Source organism: Hakea prostrata, chromosome 3 (genome assembly GCF_041222555.1).
Source record: "Hakea prostrata isolate BN-2017 chromosome 3, UWA_Hpros_2, whole genome shotgun sequence".
Taxonomy (NCBI): domain Eukaryota; kingdom Viridiplantae; phylum Streptophyta; class Magnoliopsida; order Proteales; family Proteaceae; genus Hakea; species Hakea prostrata.
Window position 1 is genome coordinate 58,222,205 of NC_142602.1, and position 23,901 is coordinate 58,246,105.

The 23,901-nt window shown below is 38.4% G+C and overlaps 1 protein-coding gene across 1 annotated transcript; it reads right to left on the minus strand.

Annotated features, from left to right (window-relative positions):
- Positions 1 to 11,787: 11,787 nt before the first annotated feature.
- LOC149022614 (aspartyl protease family protein At5g10770-like) lies at positions 11,788 to 13,612 on the minus strand. The gene is made up of 2 exons (XM_089147311.1): positions 13,397 to 13,612; positions 11,788 to 13,049 (listed from the first exon to the last, which is right to left on the minus strand). The coding sequence occupies exons 1-2, from the start codon at positions 13,587 to 13,589 to the stop codon at positions 11,788 to 11,790; spliced, it is 1,455 nt and encodes a 484-aa protein (XP_089003437.1). The 5' UTR covers positions 13,590 to 13,612.
- Positions 13,613 to 23,901: the final 10,289 nt, after the last annotated feature.

Consider the following 23,901-nt stretch of genomic DNA (forward strand, 5'->3'; position numbering starts at 1 on the left):
CAAAAGACTTCTCTTTTTGAGATGGCTTTTCTTTTTCTTTGGTAAGAATTTTTTCTTTCCCTCACTTCCTATCATTGCTCTCTTCCTCTTCGTCTATGTTTCCTCTTTTAAGACATATAGAGGCAAAGTGTCCTATTCCACCACAACTGAAGCACTTAAAAAGTGACTTTCCCCTGTGTTTACATGTTCCTTTCTTAAACTTTTTAGCTAAGTAAGCTATTATTTCAGTCTTCAGATTCTTTTTCTTCTTTAACCCTTAGCTTTTTCATTGCTTTGAATGCTACTTCCTTCTTTGTGAACTTGCCCTTTTCAGTTCTCATCTCATATGTTTTAAGTGTTCCATGTACTTCATCAAAAGTGATTGTATTCAAGTCTTTGGATTCTTCAATGGCTGAGACTTTGGAATCATATTTGGGAAGCATAGTTTGAAAAATCTTCTAACATATCACAGAATTTTCAATTTTTTCTCCAACTCCTCTGTTGGAGTTTACAAATCCATTTACTCTGACCATGTAGCTTTCGATGTTGTCTTCTTAATCATCTTAAGATTTTCAAATTGTGCTCTGAAGATTTGCAGTTTGGCTTTCTTAACTTTGGTGTTGCCTTCATTAATGCTTATTAACCTGTCCTAGACTTCTTTAGCTGTATCACAGTCTATTACTTTAGCCATGAACTCTTCATTCAGTCAAACATAATAGTATTTAATGCCCTGAGATTGTGTGCATAAGCCTTTTTTTGTCTCATTTGTCTGTAAGTAGAGCTATTGGTTCCTCATAGCCATTAACAGCCTACCATACATCATACCTTAGAGATCCAATGTATATCTGCATTCTTTTTTCTTTCTTTTTCAAAAAAAGCATATATTGCACCATAAAAAATAGGAACTTTCACAAAGTCTTTGGAACTGCCTTCACTTGTGGTCATTCTTACAAACTCTTTGGTCAAATCCCGAAGTGGTTAAACTTCTTCCCATGGGAACCTTTCTCTGATATCAATTGTTATTCCTAGGTGGACACTGGGGGGTGAATTAGTGTCTTTAAAATTCACTTTGATGTAAAGCTTCTTTGATCTCAAAACAAAATTGATTAAAACAATCTCGTAGCTAACAACTGCACAAGGACACGTCCACCACACACCACAATGTGGCTGGGTCTACTAGATAGTGTACCACTGCTTTACAATCAAGGCACTCCAATATGTGCAATAAAGAAAAATAAACCAAAGACACAATGCACCAGAGTTTACGTGTTCGGCCAAGCTGCCTATGTTCACGAAGTAATACCGTACCTAGGGTTTCGTATATTACTCAATATACTTCTAGATATTTTTACTGCTACAACAGTCCAGGAACACCAATCCCTACTTTAGTCTAAAATGCAATTTAGACAAGAGCACCATCCCCAACCGCTTAAACAAGCTCCAATTTACTAGGTTACAATGTAAAACAATAATTCAAGTTCCCCAAATTGCATTCATGATCTAGGTTTTTTATCATTAAACATAACCTAGAAAATAATAAACAAGAACTTGTGAATACAGTTTACCTCAACTTGTGTAAGATGCATGATAACAAGATTTGTTTTTTAGTCTCCAACTCTTCTTTCTCTTTTCAATCTTTCTTGGTTTTCCTCTTTTTGAAACACAAACTTGCTGCACCTCTCTTCTCTATTTCCTTTTTGTTTCAAATGCAGCCTTGCTTTCTTTTTTTTTTTTTTTTTTTTTTTTTTTTTTTTTTTTGTCTCAAACACAGTTTAACAGCAGCCCTCTTTCTTTCTTGAATGCAGGCAACAACAGCCACTTTTCCCTCTTTTCTTCTTCTTAAAAATCAGGTAGCAACAGCATGTTCTCTTGATTTTCTTCTTGAAAGTACACAACATCAGTTCTCTTTTCTTTCTCTTTTTCAATTGTAGAACAACTTCTTTCTTTTTGTTTCTTCTAATCATAGAGTAGCAGTAGCGGCTTCCTTTTCCCTCTATTTTTCTTCCTGACCGCAGAATGCAGCAGCATCTTCTTTGTGTTTTCTTTCTCCTTCTTTTTCTCTCACTCTCTATTTTTCGGCAATATTACTCAACCATAAAACATTTTTTTCTCTGAAAAAAAATGTTTCAAATACCTTCTACCTCTTCTTCCTTCTCTTTTCATTTTTCCTCTTGTTCAACTAAAGAAGACTCAATTCCAAATATTGCACAACATCTTCTTCTTCCTTTTTTTGTTCAAAACACAAGCTAACAACAACTATTTTTCTTCATCTTAAAACCTGTATACCTTTCTTTTCCTCTCCATTCTTACTCTTGTGTTCAACGATGGAAGACATACTCAGGGAATTAAGCTCTTCTTTCTAAGAAAGCCAGGCTATTGTTTTTCAATCGAACAGCAGCTTCTTCTTCTTGCTTTTCTTCACATCTTCTCTCTCAAATTTTCAGCAATAGAAGATATTGAGAAAGAATGATTCAAAGCCCTTGCAGCAACACCTTCTTATTTCTCTCCTATTTTCTTTCTCACACTCTCTAATTCAGCGGCTCTGGAAAAATTATAAGACCATTTTCTTTTTCATCGAAAACCCTCTCTTTTTATGAATGTTGGAAAAACGATTGCAAAACCCCCTTTTTTTTAACACTTTTTCTATTGTGCTTGCTATACCATATCAATGATATCTTCATGTGTTGTACCATATCAAAGACCATATGTAATGAACCATTGGTTGAACCAGCTCCAATACTTGGCTGACCCAACTTGATTCGAGCCCAACAATTGAACCACTCAACCATCTCAATATTCTCACCTAAGTTGCCAACAACGACAACACCTTCATTTTCAGCCAATGGAACAACAATTACAGAGGGGTTTTAATGGCTGGGACTGACGTAATACTAAGAGCCATCTTAGAAAGTAGAAATATAGTAAATACTTCAACTAAGTAGTGTTGTTCCTAAACACTCTGAAGCAAGCTCCAATAAAGTATTGATCCCAAAGCTCCTTGATGCAATCTCTAATGAAGTAATGGTCCAATGCTCCTTGATGCAATCTCGAATGTCTTGCTTATAGGATTTAGCCTTGTTCTCCCTTTCAACTTAGGAACAAATCAGTCCCTCTTTATCAACACTTCCTAAAGTAGTTTCTTGCACATGGACTTCTTTTGTGTTGCAAGAGTAGAACCCCAGATCATATGACTCAAATATCAACCCTTCGTCTTTTAGAGCAGGCTACACATCTCTTGACAAAATTACTCTTCTTGCTCCTAGGTGGTGATGAAGAGACAGCATCAGTTGGATCACTATTTATCTCTTTACACACTTTCATCCTATCAGCATCAAATTCATATGGACTGTATCTCTCTTCCTTTTAAGACTTCCATCTTTGTTAGCTCCACCTGTATAATTAAGTTTTAGCATCAGGTGATCTACCTTCAAAAGTAGATTCCATTAACTCGGATTCTTGAAAGTCCCTCCATGGAGAGTCCACCAAATCAGATTTTTGTGCTACACCATCTAGAAATGAACGAACTCAAGCACAGGAACTTTACATCCACTTTCAAAATCAAGTTTTTTCTGCTTGGAATTGAACTTAAATTCATTTTTATTTCTCTCATAGCATTTAGTTGATCCTCCTAAACTTTCTTGAACTCACTAGCTTCAATACGACTCTTCATTTTAGACTGGTTGGTCTCTCTTTTGAACTTCTAAAGAAGATCTTCCCCTTAAAACTCCTTGCTTGACAGCTAAGCAACACCTCTGTAACTACGTGCTTCCAATCTCTTCATTTTGAGAATTACACGAAAAGGTTTAGGTTGCTGCTGCTCATTTTAGTTCTCTTCTATGGCACTCATCATTTTTTATTTCTTATTTCTGACACACTTTCTTAAAGGACTTGCTTTAGGAAAATCTCTTTTGATTTCCTTTTTCCAACCCAATTCATGAACTCTTTATGCACAGTCCGGAGGGATCCCCCCCTTGAAAAAGGATGAGCCTTCTGAGAAGAAAATGAGTCATCTAGGATCCCCTAGTTCTGGAACGAGGTGGAGAATAATTTGTTTCTTCTCTCAAGCATTGAATTTCTCGCATCAACTCATCAATTTGATGTTGCAAATGCTGCTGCAAATCTTCATGTGTATGCACTTTGTCCAAATGAATGGTTTTACTTCCACCTCGTTTTACTTTTCTTGGAGGCATTGTCCTCTCCAACCAAAGCTCTGATACCAAATGACGCAGCCCAAGAGGAGCTACTTGAACAACAGGATCAAGAGAGTGATTAGTACACCGAAACTAGTCACAACCACGAGCAGAATTTTATGTTCTGCAGCAGTTCGGAAAAATGGTGTATCTTCTTCAATATACGTCTAAACGACCAGATTCAAATTCCACTATTTCAATAACCCGTTGATCTACAACCTTTGTGTTTTAAGCTTCTTTGGGTAAGGACTGGAGGAATACTGAAATAAGGGTGAAAGTGAGATGATATGGATAGACGGATTTTGGGATTTCGGTAGAAAATGAAGGGGTTGAGTAGAACTTCAAAGACTGATCTTCTAGGCCTCCAATGAAAGTTCAAGAGCACATCAATTCTTCCAGATTGATGTGGTGCAACTCTTCAATAGTGTACACTTGAAAATGCTCCTACTCTTCAAGGTTTTCAAGGAGAGAACTCTTCAAGGTTCAAAGGCAATGCTCTTAGGCAATATCTTCTGGCATTTACAAACGAGATAGCCTTTTATAGGCTAAGTGGAGGAAAAGAATCAAATTACTACGAAATCTCAACCTTTGATTACAAAAGGATTTCAATGGCTGAGATTGACATAATACTAAGGGCAAGTAGAAATATAATAAGTACTTCCACTAAGTAGTGTTATTCCAAAGCACTCTGAAGCAAGCTTCAATAAAGTAGTAACTCCAATGCATCTTGATGCAATAAATCTCCAATGAAGTAATGGTTCAATGCTCCTTGATTCGAGCTCCAATGTTTAGAGAACAATGAAATCAAAATGGGACCACTTCTTGGGCGGAATTGTACTTGCACCGGAATTAGACTATGCTAGATTTGGACTGAGCTTGAATTTGGGTTGATCTCTTTACTTGTGTGGGCTTATCATGTTGAGCTCCAAGATGGGCTGGATCACTTCCCATACTTCTGAGCAATTTGTGATACCGTTGAAAACTGACACAAGTGTACGCTATCGTAATAAGTATTATAATGATAAAAGAATCGTCCCCTCGAGGACTATAGAGTAAGTACCAAACTAATTATACCAATTTTATTCAAACAAAAAATAAGAAAGAGAATTATTCTAGACTATATTGCAAATTGAAATTTAAATTGAGATATGTTAGTAGCTAAAAACCTAGGGTTTAGATTTCACCATAACTAATCATTCCCACCCTTTGGTCCATCTTTATAGTCTAAAATATTTATTTCCTATTGATAATTGAGATTCTCTTCCCTATCTACTAATAGAAATGTGTTCAATTGTTAACCCACAATATTTCTATGTGAATTACAACTACTAAGAGATCATTAAATTCATGGCATTTACTCCAACGAACTAAGCACATAAATCCCCTATCAGTTCATTATGATTAACGAATCAGTCAATTAGTAGCCAATTAATCAAAAGCCTTAAGAACAAAAGTAAAAACTCAATCACTAAAAACAATATTCATAATTATATATTGATGAATTCAAGAGTGAAAAATCAATGTTAGGCTACATCTGATCCCTAGAAAAATTAAATTAGTTCATTCTAGAAATAAAAAATATCACAAAAGAATTTTTTCTTTCTTTCTTTTTTCGCTAAAAGGATCATTTTATTGAGCAAAACTAGAAAAAAAAAAACCATCACAAAAAGAAGACCAATTAGAACCCCAAAAGGAACCAAACTCAAAAACCCACAACACCAGTTGCCCTTGATACACCCTTCCTCACTGGTTCCAACTCACATGTGAAAAATACCTAAATAGATCATAATCCATATCTAGGACATCTAGAGGCATCCAAATCCAGCTTTCTAAGAATTGGAGTTGACCAATGAGTATTAATAGAAGATGTTCCCACTCTTGCTGCCGAGCTCACCAAGAAATCTACCACCATATTAGTTTCTCTATAGCAGTGCGACACATTCCATTTTACTGCCATCAAATAGGATTGTAAGTCTATAAAATGTTGTAGAATATACCAAAGAACAAACCCTCGAAGATTGGAAGTCAAACGGATCAAAACAAACAAAAAAAATCAGTTCTGTCACTGTGGGCAGACTGGTTGGGCAGCTTGGGCAATCGACCCAGTGAACAGTATGGACGAAAACTCCAAATTTTGATCTAAAACTCAACTTCCGGGATTTGAAACACTCCAAAATTTTAAGGTAAACTCTAGAATAGTAGTCTAAGACTATCTAGCATAGATTAGGCATCAACGATGATCAAAATGATAGAATTCTAAATTAATCAAAAACTAGGTTTTTATCGAAATCAATCAAGTGAATTCTATAGAGAGGCTAGAGAGTATGTGAATTCACTCTAGAAAGAAAAGAACAGTAGATCTTAGGTAGAAATAATGATAAGAATGAATCTAGCATGCTTTAGAAATCAAAAACATTGAATGACCACACATTTATGAAGATCTCACAAGATCTCACCCTAAAATCAGGTTGTGTAGATCACAAAAGCATTGGAGTGAATGGAGATTCACTCACAACTATAGAGATTGAGGAAGAGGTCTTTGCAATGATACAAAACCATCTTCATAATCATAGAGATGAGAAGAGATCAATAGAAGAATAGATCAATTGAAAAGAATAGGAATAATCACCAACCTTAATGAACAATAATTGTCGAAGCTTGAGAATTTGCAAAGGATCTTCCACAACTCAAAAGAAAAGGCTTGAGAGAGGCTTCCCACGTTCTCCAGAGGCTTTAGAAACAAGTGGGGCTGAAAACCACGTAGTCCCATTAATTAGAGCATTAAAAACCCTAAAATCAGAGACTTTACACTTAAGCCCCTATCACTGTGGGTAGCTTGGCTGGGTCGCTAGCCCAGTCGACCCAGGCTGACACCCAAAAACAAGGAATTGAAGCTCCAAACCTCAATATTTTCAATGGGGCTTCTCCCAACTCAACAAGCAACTCATGTAGCATTGAGGGACCTTTCAAACCATGTCCAACTAGGCCTCAAGTCCATCAACCAAGCTCTTCATCTTCAAGGTGCAATTTTTTCTCCAACTCTAACAAGTTTTCCAAGTATGGAACTCCATCATCAATCTCCATGGGTTTTGGATCAAACACATGTCTTCTGTTGAGATGGCCCACAATTGCCTTCTTCCTTCACTTCGGGTCTTTGGACCTACAAACAAATGGGTTTTCGGGTTAGGATTTGGGTTGGATTTCATAGCTTCATTCCGAAAGACTCTGCCACATCCAGCCTTACCTGAATTTCCCAAGGAAAACCAATCAATATTAAGCTTTACCCACCTTGAAACAGGAGGACACCAAAAAATCTCTTGAGGTGGTTTCGCACCAATGATTGAAAATTAAAGTCCCAATCTCCTTGCCTCTGGAAAAATTGTTCAAGTAACTCTTCTACCATCCATGACAAAACCAATATGCACCAGATCTGAGAAAATTAAGCACATTGCCTCATCCGTGCTGAAATATAAATTTTCAAACTTGATTTTATTGTCACCACCCTGAGGAAATAAAAAAGCAAAAGACATCCATTTAACCATGCAGTTCGTAAAGGAGAATATGAAGCATGTTGTTTCCACTCTTTGAACGACTCAACAAATGAAGAGTTAATTGTCCAGATGAACCCAAACTTTGCCACTAAGGCTTCTCCACATCCACATGAAAAAGGACAATGAAGAAAGAGATGCTCCACATCCCTGTACTTGCTAGCTAGCATCAACTAGTATCCTACCATAAAAAAATTTCCAACAAAGAACCTGTTGTCTAGGCTGCAAAGAATTCTTCCAAAGATACTTTACCCGCTCCACTTGCTCCCCTTTTTGATGATAAGAATCCCAAGCAAATCTAATACTGAACTCACCTTCCATCAATCCCTGCCAATGAAATACATATTCACAACCAATAGTAGGAGTAGGGGCTAACAAAATAAGAGAAATCACCTCTTGGAAATTAGAGGTACCCACCTCCACTAGGCACCACTCGCCTTGCATAAGACAATCTGAAACCTGTAATTGCAATTGTCTTGCTAACTCAGGGGGAATACCTATGTAGCAATGGAAAAATTCTCCAAGCACCGATCAAACCAGAAATTAATATGTTGGCCATCTCCAATTGACCATCATTCATTTGCCCTGACAAAGCTCCAAACCTTCCTCAAGCCCAACATCAAAGAAAATTGTTGCCCAAAAATCTTCAAATTACCCTTTGAGTCCACCAATTTCCCCCTCAAGAAGTGAGCCAAAGCTGAGTTTTTGTATTTAATTAATCATGCCAATTTGCACAAGAACGCAAAATTGACATCTCTTAATCCATGAATACCCAAAGCTCCTCACATTTAGGAGCACACATAGATGCCCAAGGCACTTTAACCCTTTTCACTGCCTCTAAACTACCCATCCATATGAAATTACGCATCCAAGCCTCCACTTTCTTGATTATAGAACCAAGCCACCAGTAAACTGAAAAATTATGAATCGGCATACTGGAAATAACTAAATGAACCAACTCCACTCTACCTACCTGATGTGTCCAAAATCTGCTCAGCCCTTAGATCATGGATGAATGACCTGCAAAAACAATCGTCAAATGTGGCCCTACCGTGGGGGTCGGGAGTCCACCTCCGAAGGCTAAGTCAATTGATGAACTGATCATAAAAGGCTCTACTTGAGTACAGAGCAAAAGTATGAATACGAATATAAGGAATACGATTCAGATACCTCTCTTGTACGTAGGTCATGTCTTATATAGTGTTTACCTTCAAATCTCCTTCATTGGATTTATTTGAGCTTTCTTCAGGTGGCCGTCCGATTTTAAGGATTAGATCCAGTAATAATAGATATGTTCGTTGATGGGATAATGGATAACTGCACGATTATAGCATGGTAGTTATCTGAGTAAGCACGATCGTTTGCTCCCGTAAGTGCCGTTAACCATCTCCTTGACGATTCGTCCACTCCGATAATTACGGATTCGGGCGTGCCTGTTGACTGAGTCAGGTTTCTTCCTCAGTAAGCTATCTTTAAACCCGGCCCTCTCGGATGCGAGTCGGTCCGTTTCTTCCCCACCGGGGTCGAGGGTTGAACCAAGGGTGGACCCGGTTCGATAATTATTTTTCCCGTATCACTACCAATAGAGAGCAACTTCCCACACCACCCTTAGGGGCAATTTTTAATCTTGTCTAACACTGGCAGCAGTCTAGCGCGAGTAACTCTCCCTTTAAAAATATCCACCCCAAGATACCGAGAAGGAAAATGGGCAATCAAAATATATAGGATATCAACAATTTCCTATTTCCTACATGGAGGCACACGCCCAAGAGAAAGCTTACTCTTCTCCAAACTAATATGTTGTCCCAAAGATTCTTGATACTTAAACAAGAAAAACTTCAAGGCTTTCACATAACATAAAGAGGTATTTGAAAAAATGAATACATCATCAGCATATAGAAGAATAGAGGAACAACAACCCCCCTAGGACTAGGCAAGGCTCTCAACCTTCCATCAACTAGCATAGAGCGTAAGCTCCTGCATGAAACCTCTTCTACAAGTAGAAAAAGGAGAGGAGATATAGGGTCCTTTCTCAATGCCAAAAATCCCAACCGGTCCCCCATTCAACAAAGATTCTAGTAGATAAAATCTCATGAATCTATCCAACCCATCGATTTGAAAATTCAAAACACTTCAGAACCGAGAACAAAAAAATCCCAAGAGAGGGTATCATAAGCCTTCATAATATTAATTTCAATACCCATCCCTCCCCCACTAATAGAAGTATGAAAAATATTTGTAAGCTCAAATTATATTTTAATAAATCAACTTACCTCTTTGGAATGCTCCCTGCTCCTTAAAAAAAACTTTCTAGGAAGCTGTCCGGTCCTAGAGAACTATCGAGATAAATATCCCACACCACTCATTTAATCTCTTCATCAATGGGAAACTATCAACACATTAGGAATTACAGCCAACAACTATTTATGGTCCGAATATGTACCATCTTTATAGAAGTTTTCAAAGAAGCTCACAACATGATCTTGCAATTCATCATTCCATGCCATCCAAGAACCATCCACTTTTTTCAGAGACAACCGTATTTTTATCCCTCCGAAGTTTGAGAAAAGAGATGGAAAATTTAGAATTCCTATCTCCCTCCCGCAATCATTGAACCTTTACTTTCTGTCAAAGAAGAGAATCTTTCTGTTCCACTGCCTTTAGAAGTCTAGTTTTCAAAATCACCTCTTGATCAAAACTCTCATCATTCATACCATATTGATCAATATGCCACTATAAAGTTTATTGTCCTTCTCCACTTATTGCACTTCAAGAAAGAGGTTGGGAAAGTAATTTTTGCCCAAGCTTTGAGACTTTGCTTTATTGTCCTCAACCTCTGCACTAACACAATTTGATACAATTCTAATTTCCTAATCTAACTCAACCAATGAAGTATTTGGCATACAAATTGGACTAGTTTCGAGAGCTCAATGCACAATCCCACCGTTGGATTTGAAAAGTGAGAAGTTATAAAGCTCCTGTCAAAGATCAGCTTGATCAGACACTGAATGACTATCCGATAAAGAACTTGATCAAAACTAGATAGAGACACTCAAAAACGGAATTTTTTCCCTCTTCCTTCTTTGATCTAATCCCAAATAGTTTTTGATCTTGTCCCAAATAGGAAATAAAATCCTAAAGCATGCAAAGAATCCTTCTCTCTACTTTTTTGACTTGAGGAAGCTTCTAGAATCTACTCTAACTTGATGAAAAATACTTTTCTTTTTTTGAGTGGAATAAAATCCAACTTGGTTCTTTAAGATTCTTTTTGCAGAAGTTTCCAATAATACTGCTGAATATTTGGTTGATTACCTTAAAGCACAAATAATAAATCTTAAATGCTAAGAAATATATAAAATCACCCAAATTATAGAAATAAAAAAAATTAATTAGTAGATATAAAATCTACTCATCAATGCCGTCGAGAACTGATCTTCTAACTACAATTTACAGATGCTTGCTATTTCCCCTTCCGGCTCTGCAGCTTCTCAATTATAAGCCCTTAATCCTTGTTCAGGGGCCAGGGTGGGGTGTTGCTTTCTTAGTCTGATTTTCTCCTTGGAGGCAGCTACCCAACCACCAGGATCGGCCTACTCTCACTGTTTATTTTTTTGTGAACAAGTTCTTTCTCGATTCATAGGGATCAACCTTGGTTTACTCGAGGATCAGATTCAGACGCAACACAACCCATGCCTCCCACATTCCGACGGGTGAGATGGTGATCATATGCCCATTTTTTTTCTTTTTCTTTTTCTTTTTTCATTTTTCATGTTCTTAAGAAACAAAACAAACCGGAAATCTTAAGTTTCATCAGTTGTGCAGTTTCATAATTGACTCTTTATTTATTGAGTGGAAGAAAAAACAACAACATAGAGGATGATACAACAAACTAAGAAAGCAGAAAACACTTCAAATGATGATACAACATAACCTAAGGAAAGGAAGACGCTAGCACCAATGCCAAATCTATATTTGATTCTTTTTTATTTTTTATTTTTTCCTTTTATTGCTAATCAATCACTTCGTTGATCTGGCCAAATAATCTTTGTATTACAAATGATTGTTTCTTATTAATTACATGCACCAGCACCAAATCCAAGCTTTCCGCCTGCCACATTATAAACCACCTCAAATGTGTGTTGTTGCATATTTCCAAGAATTCCAAAATTAGTGGAATCACTAGTTTCAGCAAAAGCCAAGCAGTATTGAGTTGAGCTTACTACATATATAATCCCAGATTTACCCACGTTCAAGTCAGTCCCTCCGCTAAAATGGATCACTATGGTTGGTACTGTTACTGTAGCATATCTAGAAAAGTCATAGCAAGTGTCGAACAGTGCATATGGTGGGGCGGGAGGATACCTTGACATTGCTCGACGGAATGCTGTACTGAGAGCCAAATAAGCTACTGGTGCCAATCTAGTGATGACAGTCCCAGAATCTATAATGGTTCCTGAATCGGTGAAAACTGTTTCTGAGATAGATAGCTTCTGCCCTCCAACACTGATGCCGGTCATATTTAAGAAATAGAATTTGGGGTAGTCCGAGTTTGTTAGTAATGGAGTATATTGAACATTAGAAGAGGAGGAACCAACTTGGCTACCAAATGCAAGAAAGCCAGTGGAGCTGGTTTTAGATGGAAGACAGTAAGAGAAATTCTTGCCATACTTTTGAGCAGTCTGTGATACTATAGATATATTGGTGCGGGCAAGACCTAATAGACCATCTGAAGTACCGAATTGGCCATTATTGTTGTGACCGCAACCGAATTCGAAATCAGAGAAAAAATCAGAGGAAGATAATCTTAGTTTATCGGTTACGAAGTCCCCTTCAGTATAAGATCCGTCACCATATGTGACCTGGTAGAGGCAATTGTTAGTACAAGATGACTGTTCATAGCCTGCTGCAATCAGTTGCGAGCATGCATTGGAGCCACATGTGATACTGGAATAGGTGGATGATGCAGAAGAGTTGAAATAGGGATCTTGTTCAGAATAACAACTGCTGGAGTTGCATGGTAGGCATTGGACCCAAGTGACATCACTACCTGTGTCAAATTCTACGGTGAAATTTTGTTGTGGTGTTCCTAATCCAATGCTAACAACGAAGTTTCCAGTCTTTAGGGATTCGCCAGAGCTTGCAGGAATGCTTACTGTAGAATCTGCTACAGATGATTGTTGGTTTGAAATTTTGGAATTGATGAAATTCACTCGAGCTTCGTCGTTGATTAGAATCTGGCTAATGCTAGGCTTTTTAGATTTCCCTTCCTTCAATGGTGAGCAAGGTCCATATTTGTGAGCCACTTGCATTAGCTTTCTTGAGATTTCTTCACCTGAAAACGTAGACAACAAGATAACCATTGTTAATATTTAGTAATTCTTTGATAGGGTAGGGAGCTAACTGCCATAACCTTTCCTTTTCCCTGTACACTATTATATTTGTTCATCCGTTCGTTGACTTTTTGAGCATCCAAAATTGATATCATCCATGATTCAGTTTTTGAAGTCATAAACAAGAACTCTTAAAATTTCTGGTTTGTCAAAATTAGATCAGGGATTGACAATAATATACTGGATAAAAAGAGTCATCTTTTCTAATGAACTTATTTTCTTAACCTAAAGGTTATCATCTCCCTCACCCAGACAAACACATGTACAAAACAAAATTAAAAGAAGTCACCTTTGATCACTGGAGTAGAGCACACTTCGGCTGGCATCAAGGAGCTGAGAGAGACAACTTGAGTCTGGAATATCAGATTCCTCTTTATCTCTGAGAATCTATAGGCATGAACATTCTCTACAGGAAAACCAGCGATGAGAAACAAAGGAAGAACTGTTGCAAGAAGAATGGAAAGGGAGTAGTTAAATGCCATGATAGACAAGAGTTTCACTTCCCCTCAACCCTATAGCCTCTGACAATCACCCAACCTTCAATGTCTATTTATAGATGGAAGAAAGATCTTTGTATCTTCCTAATTTTGTGGGAAGAGTTTCATCTGGCATGAGTTATTCATTCATCGGTCAGTCTCTTATTCTTAAAGATTGTATGAATTTATATTTTAATATAGCTTAGCATCATCAACATAGATTGGTTCAAATTTTTTATACAAAATAGACTGATTTATAATTAACCTATGTTTAACTGAGTGCTCCTCTTTGTTGCAAGTGTTCTGGTAGATTCTAATGGAAGGATACCCTTTTCTTTTTGGTAAACAATGGAAGGATACCCTAATAGACTTAATAACGAGCTAGCCAAATTAAATAAACTTACCATATCCTTGAGAGTGACTCTTAATGTGCCATATATAGGTTTGGAGAGTACACAAGTTATCCATCTCACTTCACGTGGAAAGTCTGACTTCATAAGTCAAAAGTCCAAATATTCTAAAATTATTGGATTTTGCTTGGGAGCAGCACTGGTGCAGCTTGGGCAGCTGACAAACCAGATTCACTGCCCACTACAGATTAAATCTGGGCCGTTATTTACTCCACCATTTAATTTTAATAATTTGCATGTGGGTTAATTATTAGGCTTTGTTTCTTCTTTAAGTTGCATCTTGCACACATTTATCGAATGGAAATTTTCAGCACCACCCCCTATGTTATCTAATTTATAAATCAACCCCTATGAGATAAAAATATTTCAAATACACCCCCTTGCTGTTAGGAATCACAATTAAATGTTGATGTAAGCAAGTTCAATATTTCTAAAGGACAATAATAACCTTGAATTAATGCTCGACTCATTTTTTTCATCTCCCTCTACGGTGTTCGAAATAGGGGGTTTGTGTGAGAAAGTGAATAACTTAGGGCCTTGTTTAGTTAACTGAATCTAGAGATTTCAAATCTACGGATTCACAAATGGTAGATTTATACCCATTTGATTGTGTGAATGCCAAAATTCATGAAATCTAGAGATTCACCTTTTTACACTAAAAAAGCATGAATTTGTAGATTTATGGGTATGAGGTGAAATCTAGAAACTTGGTTGTTTGAGAATCAACAATTCTGGTACCTCCACCAGGATTGTAAAAATGATATCCCTTGGAATGATCAGGGTAGGAAACAAAATAGCAACGAGTGGTTCTAGGTTCTAATTTTCCCAATGCTAAATTATACAGTTTCACTTTTGCAGGACAACCTCAAACTCTAAGATGGTTCAAGCTAGGTTTATGATCAGTCCACAGCTTAAAAGGAGTCAATGAATAAATTTGGAGGGACACGATTAAGGATATAAAGGGTTGTTTTCAAGGCTTCAGCCCATAAAAAATTAGGTAAATTAGTTTTACTAACCATACTACTAACCATATTCATAAGAGTGCAATTATGCCTTTCGGCCACACCATTTTGCTCAGGGCTACCAGGCATAGTAAACTGGCCAACTATACCTGTATCTTCTAAGGACTCTTTCAGGGATGATGTTAGTGGCTCTGATACCACATGTAAGAATATTTTTGTCCAAGATCACATAGATCAATTAAAAACACCTTGATACGACAGTAGTAAAAATGATGATGAACATACCTTCTTTAAGATCCATCGTAAACGAAGCACAACGGAATCTCTTCTTTAGTCTCCCACTTGAAATGAACTTGAGGTTGAAGTTGATTCTTTGAACAACTTGACGCTAGATCTTCTCCTCTAGACTCCTCTCTATTCACTGTCTTGATTAGATTAATCTCTCTGATTAATGCCAAAGAATAATGTGATAAAAATTAGAGTTTAGAGGAGGGACCTAGCATCCTTTATAACAGTCCCTATTAGCCCACACTAGCCAGTCCATAAGAGAGTTTTAGTAACTATAGATAGATAGATAGATAGATAGATAGATAGATAGATAGATATATTATCCAAATCAGACCAATAAGGAAACCAAATCAAAGTGTAATAATATCAATGAATCCCATCTTATGTGGAATATTTTATTATTTCTAACACTTCAAGCATAACAGGTGAGGTGATCTACTTAGAGAGTCTCGTCAATAAGGGTAGAGTGTAAATTGATCGATGAGGGTGGTGAAAATAAATGATTTATAAGAAGTTTGGTGAAATCGAAGATCTAATGTTTCTCCATTAATTGATATGGTTTATGTTTTCATTAATCAGCAGTTTAATTATTTCATAGCAATTTGATCAACTAGATAATTGTAAGTGTTTTGGAAGTTAGTATGTAATTTGACTCAATTCTTTATGGAAACAATATCCCTATTTTCACTATATTACTTGGGTGACCTCGTGCACTTGCAAGCAAGATGCAACAAAAGCTTGAAGATGCCTGACATTGATTCCCTTCCAATCCTATGTAGGTTGGATCTTACCGACAAATTGTGATTCCTCAGCATGTGTACGAATTGCCAAGGAATTAATATTGGTTTGCCCTAATTGGTAGAGCTAACTTTCAATTTACTTCCAATGGATGAGTTACAAAAGAGCGCGTGGAAATCTTGAAATCTAAGTGTCACATCCACCCAGCCAGTACCCTATCTGGCATACCCGAGTGTGTGATCCACAGCCCCAAAGATCAGTATCGAGGAAATCAACCTCCCACATTTACAATAATATAATCGAAAACAAGATTAAATCAAAGTTAACTATATTAATCAAGAGATCAAGACAAGATTCAAAGAATACAATCAGAGTGCGGAAAAATGATAACAATAGAATAAAGCAAATGTAGAGTGTCGCGGAAAATTACTCAACAATAGCAACGGAAAAGTAGATCAAAAGTAAAAGAAAGATTACAATCGGTTCCCAAATGGAAAAGGAAAAGAAAAAAAGTAATTAAACTAAATCTAAACTAAGGTCTCTTTGAATCTATAAACAACGTATACAAAAGAGAAAGAGATGATGTCCCATCGCTGGCACACAAGCGCTAGAGTCTGACTAATCCTGATAAGCTTCAATCTCATACTAGTAGTCTTCACCATTGTAGTCACCGTAGCCAGTACCTTGAGTACCATATGAGTCATCAGCTTGGTCTTCATAGTATTGACCATCATAATCATCAGTACCTGCAGATAAGTCTAACATAGATGTTTCCAAAACGAGTGAGTTCAAAAGAACTCAGCAAGACAATTCATTCCATAATAACATAATAACACATGATAGCAAATCATACATAATGCAATATGATATGAAACAGACAATGTAGATATGATTTTAACTCTATGTATACTGGTCTCTATTGGAATACCTGCTTTAAGTCATACCACCATACTCCTCTGGGTAGGGTCTAAATCACTCTTCCTCAACCATCTCAGTATCTTGGGTACTCCGGTTGACAATGGGTCCTGAAACCTTCTCAGACAACCTTGGCTGGGGTTTAGGTCAACACTCTCTCACACCACCGTTTGGTCTGAGTATTGGCGCATTTCAAGGTTAAGCCTAGCCAAATACAAGTATTCTACTTAGTTACAATTAAAAACCAACTCCCTCCCTCCCCCCCCCCCCCCCCCCCTCCCCCCCCCCCCCCCCCCCCCCCCCCCCCCCGCTTCTCCGCCCCCCCCCCCCCCCCCCCCCCCCCCCCCCCCCCCCCCCTATCCCCCCCCCAAAAATTAAAAGGCTCCCCCTCCCCCCCCCCCCCGCGGGCCCCCCGCCCGGGCCCCCCCCCCCCCCCCCCCCCCCTCCCCCCCCCCCCCCCCCCCCCCCCCCCCCCCCCCCCCCCCCCCCCCCCCCCCCCCCCCCCCCCCCCCCCCGGGGCGGGCCCCCCCCCCCCCCCCCCCCCCCCAGCTTAGTGGGGCCCACATCATGTACATTCCACTAGGGCACGTGACAGCTCCTCTTCGTTAACACCTCTTTATAATAAATAAAAACAAAATGCTAGACAAAACATTCTCAAAAACAAACAACCTGCTTGACAGTTTGACCCATAACATATATATGTACACAGTCTAAAGTCCTATTATATTTACATTTGACCTTTCAACAGTGTCTAAATCAATACATACAGTCTCAAGGAAGTGTATACATTCACTGTCCAGTTATACAAAATCAAACGTAACGAAATGAATGAGATTACATCTTCAACTTTAAAGGCATTGACAGATGGCAACACCTTGCCTTTATCATGAATCTGAGTACCTGTCAACATTTACAATAATGAGCTTTGCGGCCCAGTAAGCAATAAAGACAACCATGTAAGTAAGTCAGGCAATTCATTATGCATCGATTATCACATCAAAATCATATAACATCATACATTCCAAACTTTCCTTTCTTTTCTTCTTTTCCTTTATCATTTTCCTGTCCCTTTTTCCTTTCCTTTTCCTTTTCCTTTTTCCTTTTTCCTTTTTCATTAAACTAGACCTAAGCGCTACCTGTAGAGAGAGCACCATCAGTCTAAACCACACAAGTGGCATCAGTCTCAACCACGCAAGTGGCATCAGTCTCAACCACACAAGTGGCATCAGTCAAAACCACACAAGTGGCATCAGTTTCAACCACACAAGTGGCATCAGTCTCAACCACACAAGTGGCATCAGTCTCTTGGCTCAAGGCCAGGTGTTCTCTACAGGAGGCCATCATCGGTCTAGTATATCTTTCCACTTTTCAGTCTCGCTTCATGCCCTCCCATTTGGGTACATAAGTACCAGGACTTACAGAAGCCATTACTTTTTATTCCTTTCTTTATTTCTTTTATTTCATTTCTTTTCTTTTCACTTTTCAGTCTTGCTTCATTCCCTCCCAGGACTTATAGAAGCCGCTTCATGCCCTCCCATCTGAGTACATAAGTACCAGGTCTTACAGAAGCCTTTAACATTTTATTCTTTTACTCTTTCTTAAAATTGCTTTACCATGCTCTGCATATTTCCATGAACATTTTTCAATCCAGTCATCATTCAGTCTCATCTGAACACAATTCATGCAATTCAATCATATAAATATGTGAGCATGACAATTCCATATCTGATAATCATAAGCATCATTCAATCTCATCTGAACATAGTTTATGACATTTCATCATTTACATATGAGAGCATGATAATTTACATTTAACATGCATAAACATCCTTTCAAATTCACGATGACAGTTCAAGAATACTATTAGCATTCCAAGTCAAGCAGTTCAGTCAAATCATTAAGCTGTCATCCAATCCAGGCATTTTGTTCAATACACAAACACACATATATATCATGTACTTTCCATATATTGCATCAATAAATAAATAAAATAGACTTTATGTCATCATGTGCACATTACATGTCTACTAAAAGGAATCACCCACTAACATTTACAGGTTGGTCAATATTACTTACCTGTTCTGTGCGTGTCCTGACCTTGGTTCCATCATAATCTGCTCTCCCTGCATCTTGATCGATCAACGGCAATTACGAAAACGCAGGAGCCAACAGGGGAATTTTCCCCCTTTTTATATTATTTTCTCTCTCCTCTTCCTTTTCCCTCTCCTCCTTTCTTGTCTTTTTCCTCTTTATCCTCCTTTAATGGCTTCCCTTTTCTGTTCTCTCTCCATTCAACTACTTCTCTCTCCAAAGGCCTTCAATGGCTTCTCTTTTAATTCCTCTTCTTCTCTCTCCACTCCTCTCCTGTCCACTCGTTCTCTCTCCTCTCTTCTATTTCCTTTCTCTTACAGTCTTACCTCTCTTTTCTCTTTCTCTGCACGTTCTGCCTCTGCTCTCTCTTATGCTCTTCTTCTCTTTCTCTTGATTTCTCTCTGTGTAATGACTTTACTCCACGTTTTTCCACTTCTTTTCTCTATTCCTTATTCCCCACTTCCTCTCTGTCTTCCTTTTCTGAAATCTGAAATGCCTTCTCTTACCTTGTAACTCCTCCTCAACTCTGCTACATGCATGCTCTGCTTCCTCCTTTTTTCCATCTCTTTCTCTTTCCTCTCCTCCTTGACTATCTTCCAATCGTTTCTATAAATCTGAAATCTTTCCTTCTCTTTCCTCTTTCTCTTTTCATTCCTCTGCACGTTTCCTCTCTCTCTCTCTGGTATATTTTTTTTTTCTCCTTCTCCTCTGCTCCTCTAATGGCTTCCGCTCCCTCTGTCTCTTGTCTTTCTCCACTTACTCCTGCTTCCATCCACTTTCTCTTTGTCTCTCTCCTCACCTCTTAACTCTTCTGCAACATTTTCTTCACTCTACTTTTCTCTCTCTTATGGCTTCACTTCTTCTCTTTCCTCCTTAATCCTCTTCTCTTATTTCTCTTCTGTGTAACTTCTCCCCTACGCAGAAAGCAATCTTCCCCATTTAACTCTCTCTCCTCCATCTTAAGTCGGTTAATCTCTCCTCTTAGTCGGTTAATTATATAATATATATATATATATTGTACATATAGTATATATTTAATTAAATGACTAATGGGCTTTGATCTGGGCTTGTGGGCCCGCTCTACTACTTACATATGACCTACTTTAGGGTGTGAATATTCATACCTCCGGGTTCAGAAATTTACGCTGATCATTTTCTCATATTCAGTTCAGTCTAACTCCACTGTTGTGGGACCCACAAACGATATCTGACCTTGACCGAAAATGACACGTTCACCCACAATAATAAAATAATAATAGAAAAAGATGCGGGGCATTACAGATCCACAGTCCAAGGATCAAGCATCGAGGGATCATGCCTCCCACATACGTGATAACACAATCATGAACAATGATAATCAAGGTAAAAGCAATAAATAACAGATATCATGAACAAGACAAGAACAATTAATCAGAGTGCAAAAATAAATGATACCCAATGTATAAGTATAACCATAAGAAAGAGAAAATGAGTGAAAGTCACTCCCTCAAAGGCAGTGAAAAAAATAGTAAAATCAAGTTAAGTTACAATCCCATTTCTAAAGAGTAACTCAAAGAAAGTTAATTACATATCCCAAATGTTTAACAAAAATCTAGGGAAAAGGGGCACTAAGCAAGGGTTTCTTCTATCTTAATAATTGTCTCTTCAAAAGTGCGGACAAAGAAAGCCTAGCACGGCCACTCCCTCACCATAGTGGGGCTAACCCTGGTACATAAAATAATCCTCTTCGGCACCAAGACTCTGATCTTCACCGTAGCTACCACCCGGAGGGTAGTATGAGGGATCAAAGTCCGTCTAGTAGAGTGTGCCATCGGAGTCTTAAACACCTATAGAAAGATCTAACAACATTTGTACAAAAGGAATGAGTTCAAAAGAACTCAGCAAGGCAGTTATTCCATAATTCATAATCATATAAATACAAATCATAACATGATGCAATATGATATGAAACATATGATGCAAATATGATTCTAACTCTATGAATGTTAGTCTCTATGGTAGACATGCTTTAAGTCATAGCACCATACTTCTTTGGGTAGGTCTCAATCACTCAAGCCGGTGGAAAGTGGGTCATGCATCCCTCTCGGACAAATCCATGGTTGGGGTTTCGGTCACCGCTCTCTCACATCACCATTTGGTCTAAGTATTGGCGCATATCAAGGTAAAGCCTAGCCCAATGCAAGTCATCTACTCAGTCGTATCAAGTCAGATCCGGATACGTCCATTCCTTGCCCCGGGCGATCTTTTCCGGTATCCTTCACACTAGAGTCACGGATATTACTCATCGGACTCATCAACCCTATTGGTCATCCACAAATAGTAGACAGTAAACTCTCACATCCTCTCACGGATATGACCCACCGATCTTCGAGCTCCCGTGAGCCCAAGTCTAGCTATTTGCAACCCTACCAATAAATGGCCCCTCTCGGGTATTCGTAGCATGGTTTATGTCCTCTCCCGGGTTGGTTACCGGTCTTGAGCGCCCATTAAACCATACACTACCACGGGTCGTTCGGTCTCAATGCCCTTCCGATTTTGGTCTGACACGACAAGGACAATCCTAGCCACACAACTAGACAATCCTATGTATGTCATCCAATAACCAGGAAAAGTGTCGATAGGCACCTTCGGAGAACATCCCATACTACTCCCTCCAATGCCCAAGGACAGAAGCGTCAATAGGACACTTCCCAATCCCAAGTTATACTTAAGCAATCACATACTCAAGTCCATCATATCTCATACATTTGATACATCATCATGATAAAAGTTAAATCATAACATCGAAATGATCCATCATAAATACAAGTAACAAGAATAATAAATCATTATGACAAGAGTATAGCAGTCCTATGATATTCAAAAGCAATTAAGAGACTATGTTCACTAAGTATAAGCACCAAAACATAAGTACATAGCCTATGTGCTTATGGAGATAACCATCCTTACCTTATGTTGAGTTGATGACGAATCAAGAGTTACCAAGGAATGATTCAAGAGTAGTGTTAAGACCCTAACAAACATAAATAAGAGATTAGAGAAGAAATCGGGAAGATCGGATGTTGAACGGGTCAAAACTGGTTGAAGTTGCTGTCAGCAACAAGTTTGGTTGATGCTCTTGGTCGATGCTCTTGGTTGATGCTCTTGGTCAATGGCATCGATCAAGGATGATCGACCAAAATAGTCTCGGGACTGCATAATGGGTTTTTGGAATTTTGGTCCGAAATTAGTCTTCCGGGGCTCAGATCGATCCAGAACTTGGAGGGATGCTTAAGAACAGTATGACAACACTACAAATCAAGGAATTAACATAATCTAATGATCTAAATAGAAAGCCCCAAATTGAGCTACTAAGTTCAATAGACAAGAATCATAGCATGGGTTGAAATCAATTGCATTTGCATTGGAAAAGCATGCATTAGCTAGGGGAACTTATAGGAATTGAATTATGGTCATATGCTAGCCTTAAATATAGACATAGCACACTATATACCTCAGTTTATGATAAGAAAGCATGAAGTTAAGAAGAAAATCAAGGAATGCATATGCAAGGCTTGAAATGAGAGCATGACATCAATGGACAAGAGAGAGAATCATAGTTTAAGCAAGAGTGAACACTTGGAGTGATGGTTGCAAGGTTGCAGCACCATCTCCAAGGTTTCAACAACAATAGAAGGAGTAGAAAATAGTAGAAAAGAATAGAATAGAGAGTGAGAGTGATGAATCATACCTTGTAGTTGTTGATGGAGGCAAGGAACAATGATTGACAATGATTTGGGTGGAATATTCCTCACAAATGCCTAGGAAGTGCTTTGGGAAGCTCTCCCCACGTTCTCAGGAGTGATAATGATTAAAATAGGGCTCAAAACACGAGGCTAGTATAAATAGAATAGGGAATATTTCAAAGAATCATTAACTTCGAGTCTGGGAAACTTTGGTTGATGGTCTTGGTTGATGGCATCGACCAAAGAGGATCGACCAAAACAGGTTTCAACAGAAAATCCAGAATTAGTTAAGCAACTTCGGGCAAGGATTTGGAGGGCTATACAGGGTCAAATTGAGTGGGCTTTTCTTCTACAAGTCATTCAAGAAGTCAAGTTTTAGGAAATACCTTCGGATCGTGCACAGGAGTCCATTAGGTACTTCAACTAGTTCATTCTTCCTCGATGCACAGATTCTCACTAAACACCGACAATGTACTCAAGTAAGGGGTATCATCGTCAATGTCCATGGGCTCGGACTCCGACTTAAAATTATCAATCAAAAGGGTCCACAAATCTCTTCTACCACCGCTTCGGGTCTTCGGACCTATAAACAACAATGGATTTGGGTCAGGGTCAGGGTTAGGATAGGGCTGGATTTTACACCCACAATGTGATTCATGTCCTCTCACGAGTTGGTTAACGGTCTTGAGCGCCCACAAATCCCCATTGCTACCATGAGTTGCTTGGTCTCAATACAATCAGATCTGATATAACAGGGACATCCTAGCCAAACACTTCTAGACGTGCCCTAGGTATGTCAACCAGTAATCAGGGAAAGCGACAAGGGGCACCATAAGAATGCGTCTCATATAACCTCCACTAGTGTCCAATGATAGAAATGCCGAAAAGGCATTCCCCACTCCCCAATCACAACCTAAGCAATCACATTCCCAAATTAGTCATTCACAAGCACAACTGATAATACAAAACATAAGTAAAAATCATTCATACATGACTAAAATAATAATTGTATCACAAGAACAAGTACTACTGTAGTTGAGAAACTACAGCAGTAATATAATTATAAGAAAACTAATATGACAGTAGTATGATCATGTAATCCAATTCAGTTACAAGTAGACATGTATATTAGGTTATTAGGGATCAACCATCCTTACACAATCTTTGAAGAATTCCGGAGAATAAAGAG